This window comes from Vicugna pacos, chromosome 25 (genome assembly GCF_048564905.1).
Source record: "Vicugna pacos chromosome 25, VicPac4, whole genome shotgun sequence".
NCBI lineage: Eukaryota > Metazoa > Chordata > Mammalia > Artiodactyla > Camelidae > Vicugna > Vicugna pacos.
This window is the reverse complement of record NC_133011.1, coordinates 5113825-5130982: the sequence shown is the minus strand read 5'-3', so window position 1 is coordinate 5130982 and position 17158 is coordinate 5113825. Positions and strand designations below refer to the sequence as shown.

Sequence of the window (17158 nt, the reverse complement as noted above, 5' to 3'; positions counted from 1 at the left end):
AAATTTATTGAGACTCTTTTCTTTCAGTACTTTAAAGATCTCTCTCCACTGTGTTCTGGATTGTATTGTTTCTTCTTTGTTCCCTCGAAAGTAATGTGCCTTTTTTTTCCCCTCTGGATGCCTTTAAGATTTTCTTTTTCACCAGTTTTAAGCAATTTGATTATGTACCTTGGTGTAGTTTTGTTCTTTTTTCTTCTTGAGATTTGCCAATCTTCTGGGATCTGAGGATTTAGAGTTTTCATCAAATCTGGAAAAAAATGAGCAATTGTTATTTCAGATTTCTTTTTCTCTTTCTAATTCTCTGTGTTTGAGGGAACTTTATGAAATCAACTGTATTTAATTTTTTTATTGAAGTATAGTCAGCTACAATGTGTCAATTTCTGTGTACAGTGTGATGTTTCAATCATACATATACATACCTATAATTGTTTTCATATTCTTTTTCATTATAAATTACTATATTGAATAGAGTTCCCTGTGCTATGCAGAAGAAATTTGTTTTTTATCTATTTTTACATAGTAGTTAATACTTGCAAAGATAAAACTCCCAATTTACCCTTCCCACCCAGTTTCTCCCTGGAAACATACATTTGTTTACTAAGTTTGTGAGTCTGTTTCTATTTTGTAGATAAGTTCATTTGTGTCTTCTTTTTTTCTGTCTCTCTCTCTCTCTCTTTTTTTAGATTCCACATAGGAGTGGTGTCATATGGTATTTTTCTTTCTCTTTCTGGCTTACTTCACTTAGAGTAATGATCTCCAGATCCACCCATGTTGCTGCAAATGGCATTAGTTTATTCTTTTTTAGGGTTGAGTAGTATTCCATTGTATAAATATACCACAACTTCTTTATCTCATATTTAGTATTACTTTTTACAGAGAATTCATGAATTGAGAACTTGAAGGGTGCTTTAGCATCCTTTTTGACCTTATGGAGGGTACTTTTGGAGTGGAATTATTCTGGGTAGTTTAACTCATATCTAACTATTTTCCAGTCAGCTTTAGTATATAATGCAGAAATGAGCTTTATCCCTGCTCATCCAGGGGTCTGCAGTTGTGTTTTCTTGTCATTCACTTCCCCCTGTTCTGACAGGAACTCATGCCCACCTCTCCACCAAGCACACGAACTTTGAGGAAAGAGTTTACTACATCCCAATCCGCATCAGTGATAGTGGTCTGCCACCCTTGGAAGGGACTGTGTCTTTACCAGGTAGGCATTTTGCTGCAGGCAACTTGGGATCATGTCTGTCAGTATGAGTAGTTTGCGAGAATTCTTGTCTTTGATATGAAATTCTGCACCTGTTGACTTGAAAATTTATTTTACCAAATGTTGTTCTGTTTTTCAGTGACTTTCTGCAAGTGTGTGGAAGGAACGTGTTTCCAGCCAGCAGGTCACCTGCCCGGGATACCCACTGTGGGCCTGGCAGTTGGCATACTTCTTACTACCTTTTTGGTCATCGGTGAGTATAAATTCTCAGATATAAGGATTTCTGTCTTGGGTCTCAGACACATGAGTTCAAGGTCTGTCTTCCCCGGCTGGGCTGGCGGCTGCTCAGATGGCAACGCAGGCAGGAGTTAAGAATGCAGCTCAGCGGTAAACCGTGTCACACCTTCCCGGCTGGGAGACACTGCTTTAGTACCACCCTCGACCTATGACTGCCTTGTTGTTTAGTTTGGGAAATACAATAAAAGAGGCTTTAAAGCATAAATTGTTTTAGTTTATGCTTAGTTACCAAGCTTTCCGGCTGAAGGAGAAGGACATGCAGTGGCTGTGCCTCTGCTGTGTGCCTGACGGGGCCACAGGGGTGGACCTGCCCAGATCCGACACTCACAGAGCTTGCGGTCCGGCGGCCGTCACAGGGATGGGCAGGAGCTGGCCTTCGAGGGGGCGTGCCGGGGTGCCTGGGAAGCTGCACAACTTTCCCGTGCTTTCCACAGCTTGTGACTGTGGACCCTGATTCTTTATTAACTCAGAATAACTCCACTGTATCACAGGCCCCACTCTGCCTTGGCCCCTGGCCTGACTTGACAGCAGGCTTCCCTGTCTGCTCTTCCGTGAACAGCTCAGTGCCTACGATAGTCATTACCCTCTTTTGACTGGTGTCCTCACCACAAGTTAAGTATGAGGAGTAGATACTTCATCAATTCCTGCGCACCTGGGTGAAGGGGTCGGCACTATTTCACAGCCTTTCTCTTTTAAGAGGAAGGACTGGGATTATTCCAAGTATTCTTAACTGTTCTCTTGACATCTGGTCTTTTCTGCCGCCATCCAGTCCACCACATTGGGCTCTGATTCTCAGCTCTAAAAGGGATCTCATTTCCTTAGACCCTCCTGTCCGAACTCATTATTATGACATGAAGGGCCTGTGACATGACCATTGCCCATCCTAACATGTGTGTGGAGAGCATCACTTTTCTCCGAGGACCACAGCGTGGTGCACACCTTTTATACTTGTTGAGCTGACCCTGGAGGTCTTACTCACTCGCCAAGCTCCCCTCCACCTCTATGCCTTTCCTTACTCTCTTTGTCCTCCCATCTTGAAAGGATTTTTGAGTTTATATGCCAAATAGCAGTTTTCCAACATGACTATTTAATCTCATAATTTTACCCCAGGTTAAAGATTGGATGAGTTATGTGATCTAGAAATAGGAGTCATAGGATCTTACAGTTTCATGTCCTGACTTTTTTCAATAACATTGGGATTATTGCAAGATTCTTAATGGGCCTCTGAACATCCAGTCTTTCCTGCCATGATTCCTCCTGTAAACTTACTGCCAGGTTAATTTCCTTACAACAACTTCCTTTTCCATATAGGTCTCTGATTTATAGTTCACACATTCAGTGCTAAAATGCATAATGTAATTTTGTAGGAGGTCAGAGATGGGAGAAACCAGAGAAGGTAGGTAGTCTGCCTGAGCTGGAGCCAGGAGGAAGGTGCCAAAGAAAGTACGATGCTTGGTGTGGACGCATGGAAGTGGGCTTTAGGTTGGTGAACAGTTCCGAGAACGGGCTTCCGGTTGTTCTCGTTGGGCTGTTTCCTCTAGGGAAGGGGAGGCCTGGAGTCAGCATTGACTGAGTGTGTCCGCAGTTCAGGGGCTCAGCCAGGAGCCCGTGCATTTAGTCTTCGGAGCAGCACAGGCATTGGATGCTAAATTCCTTGCCAGAGACCCAGCCGTAGTGCCCAGCTTAGATAGGACCTGGGGCTTGATACACACTTACTGGCAAGGAATGTGGTAAGTTACTTATTCAAGAAAGCCCATGCCTAGAGTCCCTTATTCACCAGGACAACGAAACTTTGTTGAGCCACAAACAAAAATGAAATTATATGAGTCATTTTTTCCACCCAGGGTGCCGCTTTATAAATGAATGTAACAGTATGTACTATTTTCAGATTACATCTATTTGACTCTGAGTTTTCTCTTTTAGGTATAATTTTAGCAGTTGTGTTTATCCGGATAAAGAGGAATAAAGGCCAGAATAACGCTGGAAGTGCTCGGGCATCTGAAGTCAAACCCCTGAGAAGCTGAATGTGAAAAGGAATGTTTGAGTTTATGCATAAAGTGCTATTTCAGTAACACAACCATTTAATGCCATAATTTTACATTTTGTCCAACATGTGCACTCTAATTTTTTACAGATACGCCCTCCTGCCCTTTCATATTTTATTACCGCTAGATAGTTCGTATGCTGTAGACATGAGAGACATTTTCCATTTCCTCATAACACTTCCCCCCTCTGCAAAAGCCTTAATGATTTATCCCAAAACAAAAATGTGTGTGTGTTTTCCCTCTTACAGAAAGGCGGGCTGATGAAATTCTCTGTTCATTTTTGGTTCCTCAAGGAGGTTTATCAGTCATCTACCAGGGAACTTCCTGGATTCCATTTGTGGTTTTTCTGATTCCATCTTATGTCTCCTTCCTCCCCGTCTCCTTTGGCATTTCACTGATTTTAACATTTGTGGGAGAAAAGAACAAAGTGCAGGCTTAGGGAAAAATGAAAGCACAGACGTCCCTTAGTTTGCACAGAAGCTCTTGGGGGTTCCCAGCCGTCCTTAGCCCTGCGTGGCTTACGGTGCCTTCCGTTGGAGGAGCTGCCGCTTGGGAAGAGCGCGCGCCCAGCCCGGGCCGCGCGGGGGCCGGCCTCACGCAGCCCGGCGCAGGGAGCAGCCGCGGGCCACGGCCGCTCGCCGCCTGCACGCCCGCCCGCTGCGCTCGTGGGCCTTCTGGGTACGCTGAACACACGGTGGTCCCTGCACATCTAATGCGGAGGGAAATAAAGAGGCATGAAAGAAGGAGTGACGAAAATCAAGAATAAACACTGACTGCTTTTGTTTCTTGGATCTTTTGTCTCTTTGGCCCTGCTTCCTGGTTCTGTGCGTGTGTTGCGGGAAGGACTGGGTAACAGTGGTTGCCTATCGTTTACCAAAACTGCCTCCGGAGTAGAATTAACCCATAAAGAGGGGGCACATTGAAATACAGATTCACAGCTCTTGTGACTGTGGATTGGGACGTTCGAGGCAGATACATTAAGAATGTATACATTAAAAAAAAGTATACATTTTAAGGGAGGAGGGTATAGCTCAGTGGTGGAGCGCGTGGTTACCATGTACAACGTCCTGAGTTCAATCCCCAGTACCTCCATTAAAAAAACAAATAACCCTAATTACTCCCCTCTCCCCTGAAAAAAAAACACAACCAACCAACCAACCAACCAAATAATTTATATATTTTAAATAAGAAAACGTGGGAGACTTGGAAGCATTTCTAGGCCCTAGAGCTGTGGTCTGGCTCCTGATTTGAGCCTTGAAAGTATTCAACATTACACAACCGCTCAGAATTTTCAAGAATTTATGGGGGAAAAAACCTCGTATCTGAAAAAGTGTTCCTACAGTGACGGCTAAAGCAGGCCTTGGAGTTCTGTTTTTCATAAATAACCCTCTTTGTGGGCTTCTATTATATCTTTTAAAGGCAAAAAAGTAAAACAAGAGGAAGTATCTAAACTCTATTTTCAAGACCTCAGTACTGCTGTCTTGTGTTAGGTTATCCTGTGCTTCAGGGTCTATGGAGCTCTTTTACCTGCTTTTTCCACACGAGGCTCACTGGAAGTCTCGTGGGTGAGGCGCCCTCTCGTCTCACCGTACATTGAAAGACAAAAGAAAACAAAAATTCAAGAGCACCAAAAGCAAAATTACTGCACAAATTATACACTCCAACCCAAGGAACAGTCTGACTTTCTCAACAGCTTCTATAGTTATTTCATCCATGTGTTTTTGACTAAGAGTGACTGTGACAGGACATTTAGATCACTTAAAATTGGAGCATCACTGGCCCTGCTTATTTTCCAGAAATCACTTTATCATTCCAGAAAGACTGAGGCAGAACTGAGGGAGGTCTGCTCCGGTGGCTCAGGGATCCCTCCTGCCTCAATTCCGTGTGGTCCTCTCTGGATCAGCTTGTACCACCTAATAGTAGACCAGTCACACAACCTTCTCATCTGAAATCACTGATTAGTATCTGCTTCTTGTTCTGCAATGTTAGCCACTATATATGAAAATAAATTTAAAAAAATTTCTTCTGCATAGCACAGGGAACTATATTCAACATCTTGTAATAATAACCTTTAATGAAAAAGAATATGAAAACAAATACGTTTGTATATGCATGACTGGGACACTGTGCTGTACACTAGACACTGACACATTGTAACTGACTGCACTTCAGTAAAAAATAAAAACAAAAAAATTGAGAGACTGAACACACACACACACACACACACACACACCCAAAACCTTCTCTTCCTTCCACGACCAGATCCTACCCATTCTTAAAGTCTTTAATACCAATTTAATTACTGGTCCCTTTGGGCAGCCTTCTCTTATCTCCTTCCTACAGCTCACTAGATGAGGCCACTACCTCATCTCAGCTTCTGCACTGCGGCGAGGAGAATCCCAGGATCTAGACCCTCTTCTGGTAAGAGTGGTCCCGTTTTCCCTGGAAAAGAACCCCCTACCCCTTCCCTGGCTCCCCTACACCTCGCCTGTATAGTTTGAGTAGAGTCAATTTGCTATTTTTCCCCATCTCCCCAGCACTTTCTCTCAGCGAGACTCACTCTTGAATTTTGCTGAAACTCTTAGAAAATGTCTCTCTTTAAGTGGAATTTGCTAAGCTAGTAGAAAATAAGCTTAGAGCATTCTGCTCACCACAAGAGGTAAGCCTACCCCAGAACAGAGACTGCAGAGGATTAAGAGATGAGAGGAGGAGATGTTGAAGATGTTGAGTACCTGGATCCAGCTGTGTCTGAAGGCAGCCTTGGCCTGGACTTTCCTATCCTGTGAGTCAGCACATTCCTTTTTTAACTTAAAGCTCCATGGATTTCTACCCCTGCAATCAAAAGAGTGATATTTGTACCTTGCTTGTGGACCTCATGTTCTAAATGAGAGCCCATTTGATCTTCCCAAGTAGTCTGGGGCTCCTCAGCATACTTTCAATGTCTCTGTGACGAGTCTGGGCTCAAAGTGCTCCTCTGTAAGTTTTTGAAGAATGAATACAAGAGGTGGCTGATTTATTTAGGCCACTTAGGCTGTTGTCACTTAAGTGCCACCCATTCAACAAAATTGAAATGAATCCATTCTTTGTGTTCAGCTACCGTCTCCTCAAAGATGCCCTGAACGCCCACGTTACCACCCTCATCCCTATGTACAAACCCCGATGCTCTGTTCAGACACCCTCAGAGCTGCTGGAGTGGGGAACGACGCCTGAGGGTGACAAAGCCCTCAAGAGCTGCTGGACGGTTAAGAAACAGCTGTGAGGCCGAGGGGCATCTACCCCAGGGATGCTCAGTGGGTTCAGGTTAGAATCACTTGGGGAAGTTTTTCAAAAGCGCTCATTCCAGAGCACCGTGCCCAGCTGAGTTAGCACCTCTGGGCAGGGCGCCCAGCTTTAGCATTCTGAAAAAAGTATCTCCCCATGAGTCTAATGTGCAAACACAGCTGAAAACACTTATTCCAGACAATCCCCAGGAGGCCAGGTTAGGACCAGGCTTGTGTGGAATATGAGCCTTTTGAGGGTCTGAAACAGCATCCTTCTTCAGACCATCAGCTCCCCAATCCTCTCCGCTTTCTGTGCACCTTTAACCCTAGCGGGTCTAACCACTTAGACCCTTTCTCAGATACAAACATGGCCCATGACCCAGAGCTCAGGGAAGGTGGGAGGGGCTGCTGTCAGGAGAGCCATTTCTTGGCCCGAGACCCTTCAACTGAGAGCAGCCTGGTCGGTCTAGACCCAGGCCACTCTGTCACCACGTCAGAGCCTAGGAACTCCAACCATGAAGCTTAGAAGAAAGAAGCGATTCTCACCTGCAGGAGAGCAGCCCCTTTGTAGACCTGAGCAAAAATTACCCGAAAAGTCCACATTTCTTGTGCTGTGCTTAGAGTGACGGCTTCTTGTGCTTGTGCTTGAGAGCCGGCTATTTAAAGGGACATTCCTGACAATGTAAAAAAGCAAGTAATATACATATATTTTGTAACACAGTTACTTTCCATTTTGTTGGTTTTCCACCTTTACATCCCAGCATGTTACGGGCTCCATTCGACATTTTGAAATGATTTCCTGGGTATGTGCTCTGTGTTAGTCATGTGTAAGCCATCTGGGCCCCTAAGCCAAGGAGGACAGCGACCTGAGATGGTAGACGATTCTAAGGGGTACGGGTCTAGTGACGTCAGTGGCTAAAGCAAAGGCCACCCCTGAGGCCTCCAGAAGTGACTCGTCTGCAGCAGCAGTTTCTTTGGACAGAAACCAAAGCCCGCTTCTTGTCATGGGATCCTTACTCTAGAAGAGCCGGCTGAGTGGGGCAGTGGGACAGGAAGGGGAGTGAAGAACGGGCAGACTGTGGAAACAGGTGTTCGTCTGATTGAGAGAAAGAGTTTTCAAAGAAAAACAAATGAAAGCGAATGTATGTATGTATGGGCGTGACTGGGACATTGTGCTGTACACCAGAAACTGACACATTGTAAGTGACTGTACTTCAATACAAAAAACACGAAAGTTTTCAGTTTTTCCATTGCAGCAATCGGGCTGATGGATGAGTCCAGGATTTGGAAGAGGTGGAAGGGTGTGCATGTGGAGGTGGGAATAAAAATAGCACCTGGGTGTACCCAACATTTTTAGTTACCCTCTTGAATTAAGTGCAGGGCTGGGAGGAAACAGAATATATTTTTAGTAACTGAAGTTAAACTTGGCTCCTGGCCAAGAAAAGATCCCAAAGGCAGAATTTCTGAAGGCTCTGCTCAAAGCCAGCATGGCCTTGGTTAGCAGCGGAGACTAAGAACCAAGGGGAGGTGGGCAGGGTACTGCTCAGTGGTAGAGCGCATGCCTAGCATGCAGGAGGTCCTGGGTTCAATCCCCAGTACCACCCTCATTAAAAAGTTAGTGAATAAATAAACCTAATTATCCTCCCCCCTACCAAAAGAAGAACCAAGGGAAAGTTCTTAAAGTGGCAAGGTCCACTGTGGGGCAGGAGGAGAGAGGTCCTGGCTGAGGCTTACTGCTGAGTTTTGCCTTTTGTTGTGGCGGGAGGGTAATAGGGAAGAACAAATCCGACTCCGTATTAGATCTGTTCCTTTGGCTCTAACCCTGTGCTCTTGTTTCCTGTGCTGAGTCGAGCTGGTTCTGCACCTTTTGTAAAAGAATGTTGCCTATAGCCTGAAATACACAGGACAGCCCATTCTCAAGGCTCTGACCTTTAAGGGTATAACCCTTTCCCATTCCTATAAAGATTAAAAGTTGCAGAACAGAAAATAACATTTCTCGTTGGAGGTTCACAGGGACACCATGACCTGACCTACAGGGACAGCTGCAAGAACAGAGGATTCTGACCAAGAAGCTTGCAACAACCAACCACACTCCCTCCCCTTCTTAGTATAAAAGGAGCCTGAATTCTGACTTGAGGAGGATGGTTCTCCAGGACATTAGTCTGCCATCTTCTCCATCTGCCGACTTTCCAAGTAACGTCGTTGCTCCTTGCCCCAACACCTTGTCTCTCAATATACTGGCCTATTGTGTGGGGAACAGCATGAGTTTGGATTTGGTCACAGGATCTCAGACAGCCCTCTTGGGGCCTGCAAGGGGGAGGGATTTCCCTGAGTAAGCACACGTGCCTTGTGCATGCTGGCTGAAATCCTGGCACAGTCTGTGCCGAATGCTGGCCCTGGGGCAAGGCTTCCTTGGGATCTGAGTTCCTCTCGGGCTGGACACATCCTCCTGGCTTAGCTTCTCCTCTGGCGGCACCAGGCTTGTCCAGCCAGGAAACACGGAAGTCTCACCTGGGCCCAGGTGGGCATCGTGTGTGCTCCAAGAAGCAGCGGCCAAGACAGAATTAGACAAGGAAAAGATCTGGGGGAGGACAGGTCTGTGAGGGATAAAGGATAAAGGGGGGGGAAAGGAGAAGGCGGGGGAGCCCTGGACCACTGTGGCAGGTTGCCGGCTGTTGAGGACGGGAAGGACGGAGGCCGGATCTGATAGGGACGGTCTCAGGCCATCACACGGCTGAGAGAGCCGGGACCAGGCAGACACCGTGCCCCGAAGCAAGGACTGTCTGTTGGGAGAGCCGATGTTGGGCAGAAACCACCGGCTTTCGAACCCCTGCTGTGCCGGCTGGCCGACTGGGGTGCGATCCTGGAAGGGAAAGCCGCAGTCAGCCAGCGCCCTGGCCGCCCGGGCCTCTGGAGGGGGCCTGAGCCGCGCCCCGTGGCTGTCGCGGGCAGCTTGCTGTTCTGCTCTTTTGCTTATTCGTCAGCTGTTTACTGAAGCCCGTTATGGCCAGATACTGAGCTGGTCACTGGGAACACAAACAGCAGCAGCTAATAATTCTACAGTGTTTATAATGCGCCCGGCACTATTTAAATGCTTACAAAATATGGTCATGAAATCCTTACAACAACTGTATGGGGGAGATACAATTATTATGTCTACTGCACAGATCAGAGACTGCGATGGAGGACAGCTAGGTATGTAACTTGCTCAAGGTCACATAGCAAATAAGCGACCCCGGAAGTCTTACTCTAAAGCCCAGCCCACAGCTGCTGGGTTTCACCTAATCTAAGGGCCCGCCTATTCTAAGGTGCATTGTTGTTTTATGTGACACTAAGGAAGAGGAGAGCACTGTCGATTAACTTTGCCGTGCCACTGCTGGTAAGGTGCATCGTCAATTTCTGAGCTGTTAAGATGTAAAAAATATGAGTCTTGAATTGACAGTTATTACACAGAGGCACTGTCTCTGTTCTCATGGGCTGCACTGTTGCACAGGGGAGACCCCCTAACCAGTCATCCTGCAATGAGGCAATCAAGTGTCCCCAAGGTGGGGCACACAGACTGCTCCAGTGGTGGGACAGGAGCGGGCTTCTGCCTGAGGGCTTGGGAACCCATCACAGAAGCGGCACCCAGCTGTGCTTAGGGTTTCTCCAAACAGCGAAGGGGAGGGTGGAACTGGGATGTCTGGGGCATTTAAGGCCCATGACTGATAATGCTAATGCTAATACTGACATAGCAGTAGCTAACACTAGCTCATCATTAATTAAGGGCTCACTATGTGCCAGGCACTATGTTAAGGGCTTTCCATGCATCATCCCTTTTAATGCTCACATCCTATGAGAGGGTTAAACCCTATGAGACAGCACTCTTACTAGGAGGAAATCCAAGGCTCAGGATTCATCCCGCTGGGCACAGCTCGTGGGTAATAAGCCAGGACAGGGATCTCCAGCAGCCTGACTCCCAGCTTTCAGACTTGAACCACACTGCTGGACCGCCTCTCGGGAGCAGGTCCGCCTGATGACACTGTGTTGTGTAACTGAAATTTGCTAAGTGAGCAGAACTTCAGTGTTCTCACACGCACTAGAGTTAAATATGTGAAGTGATGGTTGTGTTAATTTAATTCAATGGGAGGAATCCTTTCACATTGTGTATGTATATCAATCACCATGTTGTACACGTTTAAATATCTTACTATTTTATTTGTCAATTACTATATATTTCAATAAAGCTAAAAAATTTAAAAATAAAAAAAAGAAGAGAATTAGTGATGAGAGGTGCTCGCCAAAATCATTCTCGTCCACCGAGCTCTCCGTTTTCTGGGAGAAGCATGGGTGAGGGCTGGACGTTGTCAAACACATGGATTGAAGAGAGGCCTTTGAGGTCTGGCTGTGAAGTTGGGCACAGCATGACTGATGGGCGGGAGATTCTGGAAATGTTGGTGCAAGGCTAGGTGGGACCTCTCAGTCATTTCAACTATCGAGTATTTGCTGAAAGCTCACCCTGAGCAGAGGTCTGTGCTGGGCGTCAGGGTTACCATTGAAGGAAGTCCTGGGCTGAGCCGCAAATGTTGAATGAATAAGATATAACATTGAGTTCCTTTGTGAGCCTGCCTGATCTGGCCTCTACTCGCTCAGACCTCGTCTCCTGCCTCCTCCCTCCTGCTCACCATGCTTTAGTCACACTGAGCATCTGGCACTTTCTTGAGGAGGCTGAATTCCTTCCACTTTTGTTCCTTCCCACGTGCCTCTGCCTGGAACATTCTCCCCTCTCCAGCTCCTTTAGTGTGGCTGGCCTTGTCTCTTGCTTTAGGTCTCAGTGTAAACTTTGTCTCCTCTGAGCTGCCCTGCCTGTTAATTTCCCCCTGTTAATTTTCTTCCTAGCACTTTTCATAGTGTATAATACGTCCTTTATTAGTTTGCGTTTTAAGGGGCAGAGACCTTGTTCATGGCTGCGAACAGCTCCCAGCGCTGAGCATGGTGCCCGGCATATGGCTGACGCTCCATATTTAAATGGATGAATGACTTAGCTTAGAATCTAATGATGGAGCCAAGATGTACCTCTATGACACAGAAAACAGTTAGCTGCTGACCTGCTCAAGGAATGGAGAGATCGACGTGGGCAGAAACTGTCAAGGAGATGCAAGCAGGCAACAGAGCAGAATCCAGAGACTTAGGGCGGCCCTGGAGGAAAACCAGCTGGGAGGGAAAATCCAGTCTGTGGGAAAACGAAAAATAGTTTTCTCTTCCCTGCAGGTTTGAAACACCTTTGTCTTCAGTATCTGAGGTTACCCTAGGTTTCCTACCTCCTGACTCTCCTTCTAATTATTGAAACAAGGGCTCAGGCCATGGTAGCCGGTTGTCCAGCCTTCTGTCCCCAGAGTGCATTGGTGGGCTCCCTCGGGGGGCCACACGCAGCACTGAGACTGAACTCTCACTGACTCCCCAGACTGGGACTGAGGATGTTTTGGGGAAACCATTATGGATGCTGTCCTCACTTCGTGCGTCATTAGCAAAGTGATTCCCAATGTCCAGAAAGGACCTCAGATGGCCGTATTTTAGAATCCCTTCAAAGATTTCAGACGTAGAGATACAGCTTGCCAATACGGTGTCTTCAGTCAGCTGTTCCTGTCCCCTCCCACGCTGCCACACGCACAGGTCTCATAGCGCTCATCATTTGATTCTCTCGCTGAGTAGCTGTATTTGCACAACTTTGAATTTCATGGATTTCCATACCATACATTTTGAAGGTCTAGACTTGTTACCATTTGATACATGATCTGCCTGATGTGCAATAGGCATTTATTTATCTTACGTGTCTAGGAGGATGTTCATTTATAGAGAATCAAGTCTTATTTTTATGTTTTATTTCTCTGTTCTCCCGTCACTGCACACCCATCAGTCACAAACTCTGAGCAACTCGAAGTCAGGAGACCATTCTTATGGTCACTGAGCCTCTGCTGCCAGCAAAGAATCTTCAATAAAACAGCTTCTTGGTAAATGTTGAATTGAACTGAAGCATTCCAAGACCTTCCAGAAGTTCTTTATAGCAGAACAAGTTGCCTCAATTCACCTGAGCCCAAGGTTGGTGCTTGTTAATCATATAAACCCAAATCCGTGTCCTCCATGTCAAAGACTATTAAAGAGCAGAAATCTCATGTTAGATTTAACTCATCCGTGGCTTAATTTGGGAAACCTCTCCTTACCCAAGATTAGATGTTACTGAACAAGAATACAGAAGAATGAACTAGAAATAACTTTCTGCTATAATGGGACAACAATTTAAAAGTCTAAGCAAAACTCTTTGCCACAAACCTCAGTCCTTTAAGAAGCGTCTAGCTATTTCAGAATTCGTAGGGAATGTTAATTGCCATATTCCAGCCAAGGACAACACCCTGCGATGGGGCTAGGAATGAAGTCATTTGGGTTTTCTGGAATCGTGCCCTGAATAGTTTTTTTCTTGACATATGTCCAGCTTTTTAATACAGCTAAACATTAGTAATGCTCATAGTCTTTTTATAAAGTCGTGTTTAGAATATAAAGGAAGCATGGAAAATGCTCAGAGTGAGGGAAAGGAGAGAAAGGTAAGGAAGAAAGTGTGTGTTGAGGGTGAATGAGCCTTCACCCTGATAGTGCATGGGGAAGACTGCTCTGTCGATGAGAGCCTTATCCATGGAGTCATCCCAATGATTGACATATTTGTTCCCTGAACTAGGACACTCTGAATTTAGCTAAGGATTACCTTCTTCTGATTCATGCATTATTCACTTAATCCACAAATCACTATTTAAGACGTTTTTATTCCCAAGAAGCAGGTAGACGCAGTGGTGACAACCACCACAGCCTTTGTTCATGCAGTTTCCTCAATCTTTATTCATTAATCTTTTCACTCAGCAGAACCCTGTCAAGTTTTTAGAAGGAATTTTGGATGTCCCTAGACTCCAGGTTTAAGGATGCTTCCAACAAAAGATTATTAAGCAAATGTTGACAGTATTTCACCACAGTCAGAGCCTGATCTTAAGATCAATAGGGAAACATACTAAAGAAAAAAAAGATATGAAAATCCCTTTGTGAGGCCAGAACAATGGACTTAGGGAGAGACTTGGTAAAGGCTCCCCAGCAGCTGGGAACGGTCGGCCAGAGAGTGATGCAGAATTCATAAACCATGTTAAAAGTTTTGGTGCCCTGGAAAAAGCTCTGAAATGTTCCAGTCATTGAATCACTCAACTGAAATCACTTTCAGATGAGCAAATTCAGGGCAAACATTACCAAGTTTTTAAACTACCCCATATGTTCCCCAAAGTAGAACGGGAAACAATGAAGCAGAATGGCCGGTTCTCACCCCTACCTGCTTATGCAGGTGACTTCAGATTGAATGCAAGGAAAGTACAGTCAAAAGAAATCTCCAGTATGTCTGTCCTCAGAGCCAATAATGTGACTACTATAATAAGTCTGGACCACTGATTCAAAGGAGATTAACCTTTCAATACTGCCAAACAGAGTGGTTAATGGCAGGACACCTAATACGTGATAGCTGCTCAACAATGTTCATTTCACTGATACATAAACACATGGATGAGTGATATCTGATGAAAAGAATGAGGTGAAAATTCCTGAAGTTTGGCAGAGTAAGGTAGCCCTATGAAAGAGAATAAAAACAGAGGCCAAAACGAGTAAGACAAAAATTTGCAGACTAGAGAAGAAAATTATAAAAGGGAGTAAGTGGTTGACAAGATCAAAGGTAGTGAGGTGCCTTGGACTGGTAAGAGTCAAGCAGATTTAACAACAAAGTGGTGACCTGAATGATAACAGTTTCAGTTTGCATATAAGACCCGTTAATTGACACAACATTGTACAATGATTATAAATCAATAAAAAATGTTAAAAAAACAAAAAACAAAACAAAACAAAAAAAAGACCCGTTAAGTAGTCAGCCTTTAGCACTGCCTCCAACACCTGGTGGCCACACCTTTGTCTAAGCCCCTACCATGAGTGTGGGCTGGGTTTAGGGACACAGTCCTAGTGAATAGGATCTGGCAGAAGTGATGGATGTCACTTCTAACGCTGGATAACAGAAAGACCGTGGCTTCTCTCTTCGGCTGCCATCTCATTTGCTTTTTTTGGGAAAGCCGGCTGCCACCTTGTGAGCTGTCCTAGGGAGAGAGTCACATGACAAAAAAAAAAAAAGAATGCTTCTGGCCAGCAGCCAAGGTGGACCTGATGCCTGCCAGCAGCCGTGTGTATCCAAGCACATCCATGCAGTCATTTACTATTTAGGAATATGTATTAATAGACATGGATTTCTTTCATTTGTCTCAAGAAGTACGCTATGTTATTGCTGAGGATCTCATGTAACAGCAAATAGTGGTGGCCCTAGACTTAAGGATAAACCCAGAAGACGTCCTTCCTGAATGATTGAGCTGAGAAGAAGGACATTTTCTCCCATTCAGTTTACTCTTCGGTCTCCTAATTCATGGCTTCACATATTGCTTCAAGGTCTGTTTAGAAAATTCCAATCTGACTTGACTGAAATAGACAAAACAGATGACTAAGAGTGAAAACAAAATATTCCAGAAATTGTGATCTTTTAAAATGGGGTTTGTTTTAAAGTCACTCCTTTTTAAAAAAAAGATGCCTGAAGAAAAATATTTTAGGATCAGTCAACACAGCCATTTGGATGTAGTTATTTTGATTTAGGAAATATTTTGATATAACTATTTTGACCCCAGTGTTCTGATGTTTTATTGAAATGAAAACATATAAAATTACTGTTTATTTTTTTAAATTACCTAGTGATGGACCCAATACATCAGTGGATCTTTCTATTCTGATCCTCCCTCATCCTCAGACAACTTTGATCTTAATTTCCGGGTAGGAGTTGATGATGGGATGAAATGTTAGGATTGGGTTAAGGATGACAACTTCACGGTATTGTGGAGTGATTTTTAAAATGTAAAATTTTAGTTACGTAAGTTTAGGGGGTATATTAAAATAATCTGATTATCAGTATGGCCATTTCAGAATGTTAAATACTTAAAGGCATACTATTTTTGATAATATATATCTCTTTGCTTTTGTGATCTTTACACAAAATGAGCAGTGTCCACTAACATAGATCCACATAATTATGGTTTTCCAGCTTTAAATGTAGATATACAGCAGTTACTTAATCTATATGCCATCCAGTGGGCTTCCTGGAATGCACTGTAATACAGTGGGTTAAGAGGACAGGATCTGGTCCTGTCTGGTTCATCTACTCGCAGTATGACACAGGGAAGAACTATTTAATATCTTTGAACCTTAGGTTTTTCTTTCGGAGAATGGGTTTAATAATAGTATTTGTGTAGATTGAAAAATGATGTAAATAAAACCATGCTAAGTCTTCTAAAACTGCCTGGTACAGTATATTATATATTATTAATACTGTTATCAGAAATGGATATTTAAAATGGACCTGGGAAGGTGATTCCATTAATAACATCATAATGTTGATAAAATATAGATAAGAATTATGCCAAAATTGTTAATACCAGTGGTTCCTAAACATGGCTGCATATAAAAAAATCATCTGGAGAACCTACCTTCCTGTGAAGATGAAGTAAGGAGGTTTGGACCTGAGACTGTAAACAACTAGAAAATTGGGCAAAATAGATGAAACAATTGTTTTCATACATTGGACAATAGGCAGCACATGACTGTGATTCTTGAGGGAAGAAAGGAGACGAGGTGAGCCCTGTGAGTCCTCTGAATGCCCCAACCTTCTGCCCGAAGGCAATTTATGGACCAGTGACATAGCGGGAGGAAATCCAGAGATAGTGTGGCAGACTTGCTGAATTGAAGGGAAAGAGATAAGAGTTTGGAGAGGCTGAGGTGGCTGAACCTGTGGGACAGAGTTCCAAAAAGGAGGGAATAACACAGAAAAAGAACCACGACTCTCTGTGTAGGGATTCCCTTGAGTCTTTTTTTTTTCTTAACATTTTTTATTGATTTATAATCACTTTACAATGTTGTGTCAAATTCCAGTGTTCAGCACAATTTTTCAGTCATACATGGACATATACACCCTCATTGTCACATTTTTTTCTCTGTTAGTTACCATAACGTTTTGTGTAAATTTCTCTGTGCTATACAGTATAATCTTGTTTATCTATTCTACAATTTTGAAATCCCAATCTATCCCCTCCCACCCTCCGCCCCCCTGGCAACCACAAGTCTGTATTCTATGTCTATGAGTCTATTTCTGTCCTGTATTTATGCTTTGTTTTGTTTGTTTGTTTGTTTTTTAGATTCCACATATGAGCGATCTCATATGGTATTTTTCTTTCTCTTTCTGGCTTACTTCGCTTAGAATGACATTC

General features: G+C 44.2%; 1 protein-coding gene across 5 annotated transcripts in view; it reads left to right on the top strand.

The window, feature by feature from the left end:
- CDH17 (cadherin 17) overlaps positions 1–4337 on the top strand; it is a 94995-nt gene extending 90658 nt beyond the window's left edge. For all 5 annotated transcript variants that reach the window (XM_072949463.1, XM_072949464.1, XM_072949465.1 and 2 more), the window contains exons 16-18: positions 1091–1207; positions 1344–1457; positions 3425–4337. In XM_072949463.1, coding sequence (XP_072805564.1) covers positions 1091–1207; positions 1344–1457; positions 3425–3525 — 332 coding nt within the window. In that variant the 3' untranslated portion in view covers positions 3526–4337. The remainder of the gene's footprint in view (positions 1–1090; positions 1208–1343; positions 1458–3424) is intronic.
- The last annotated feature ends 12821 nt before the right edge of the window (positions 4338–17158 follow it).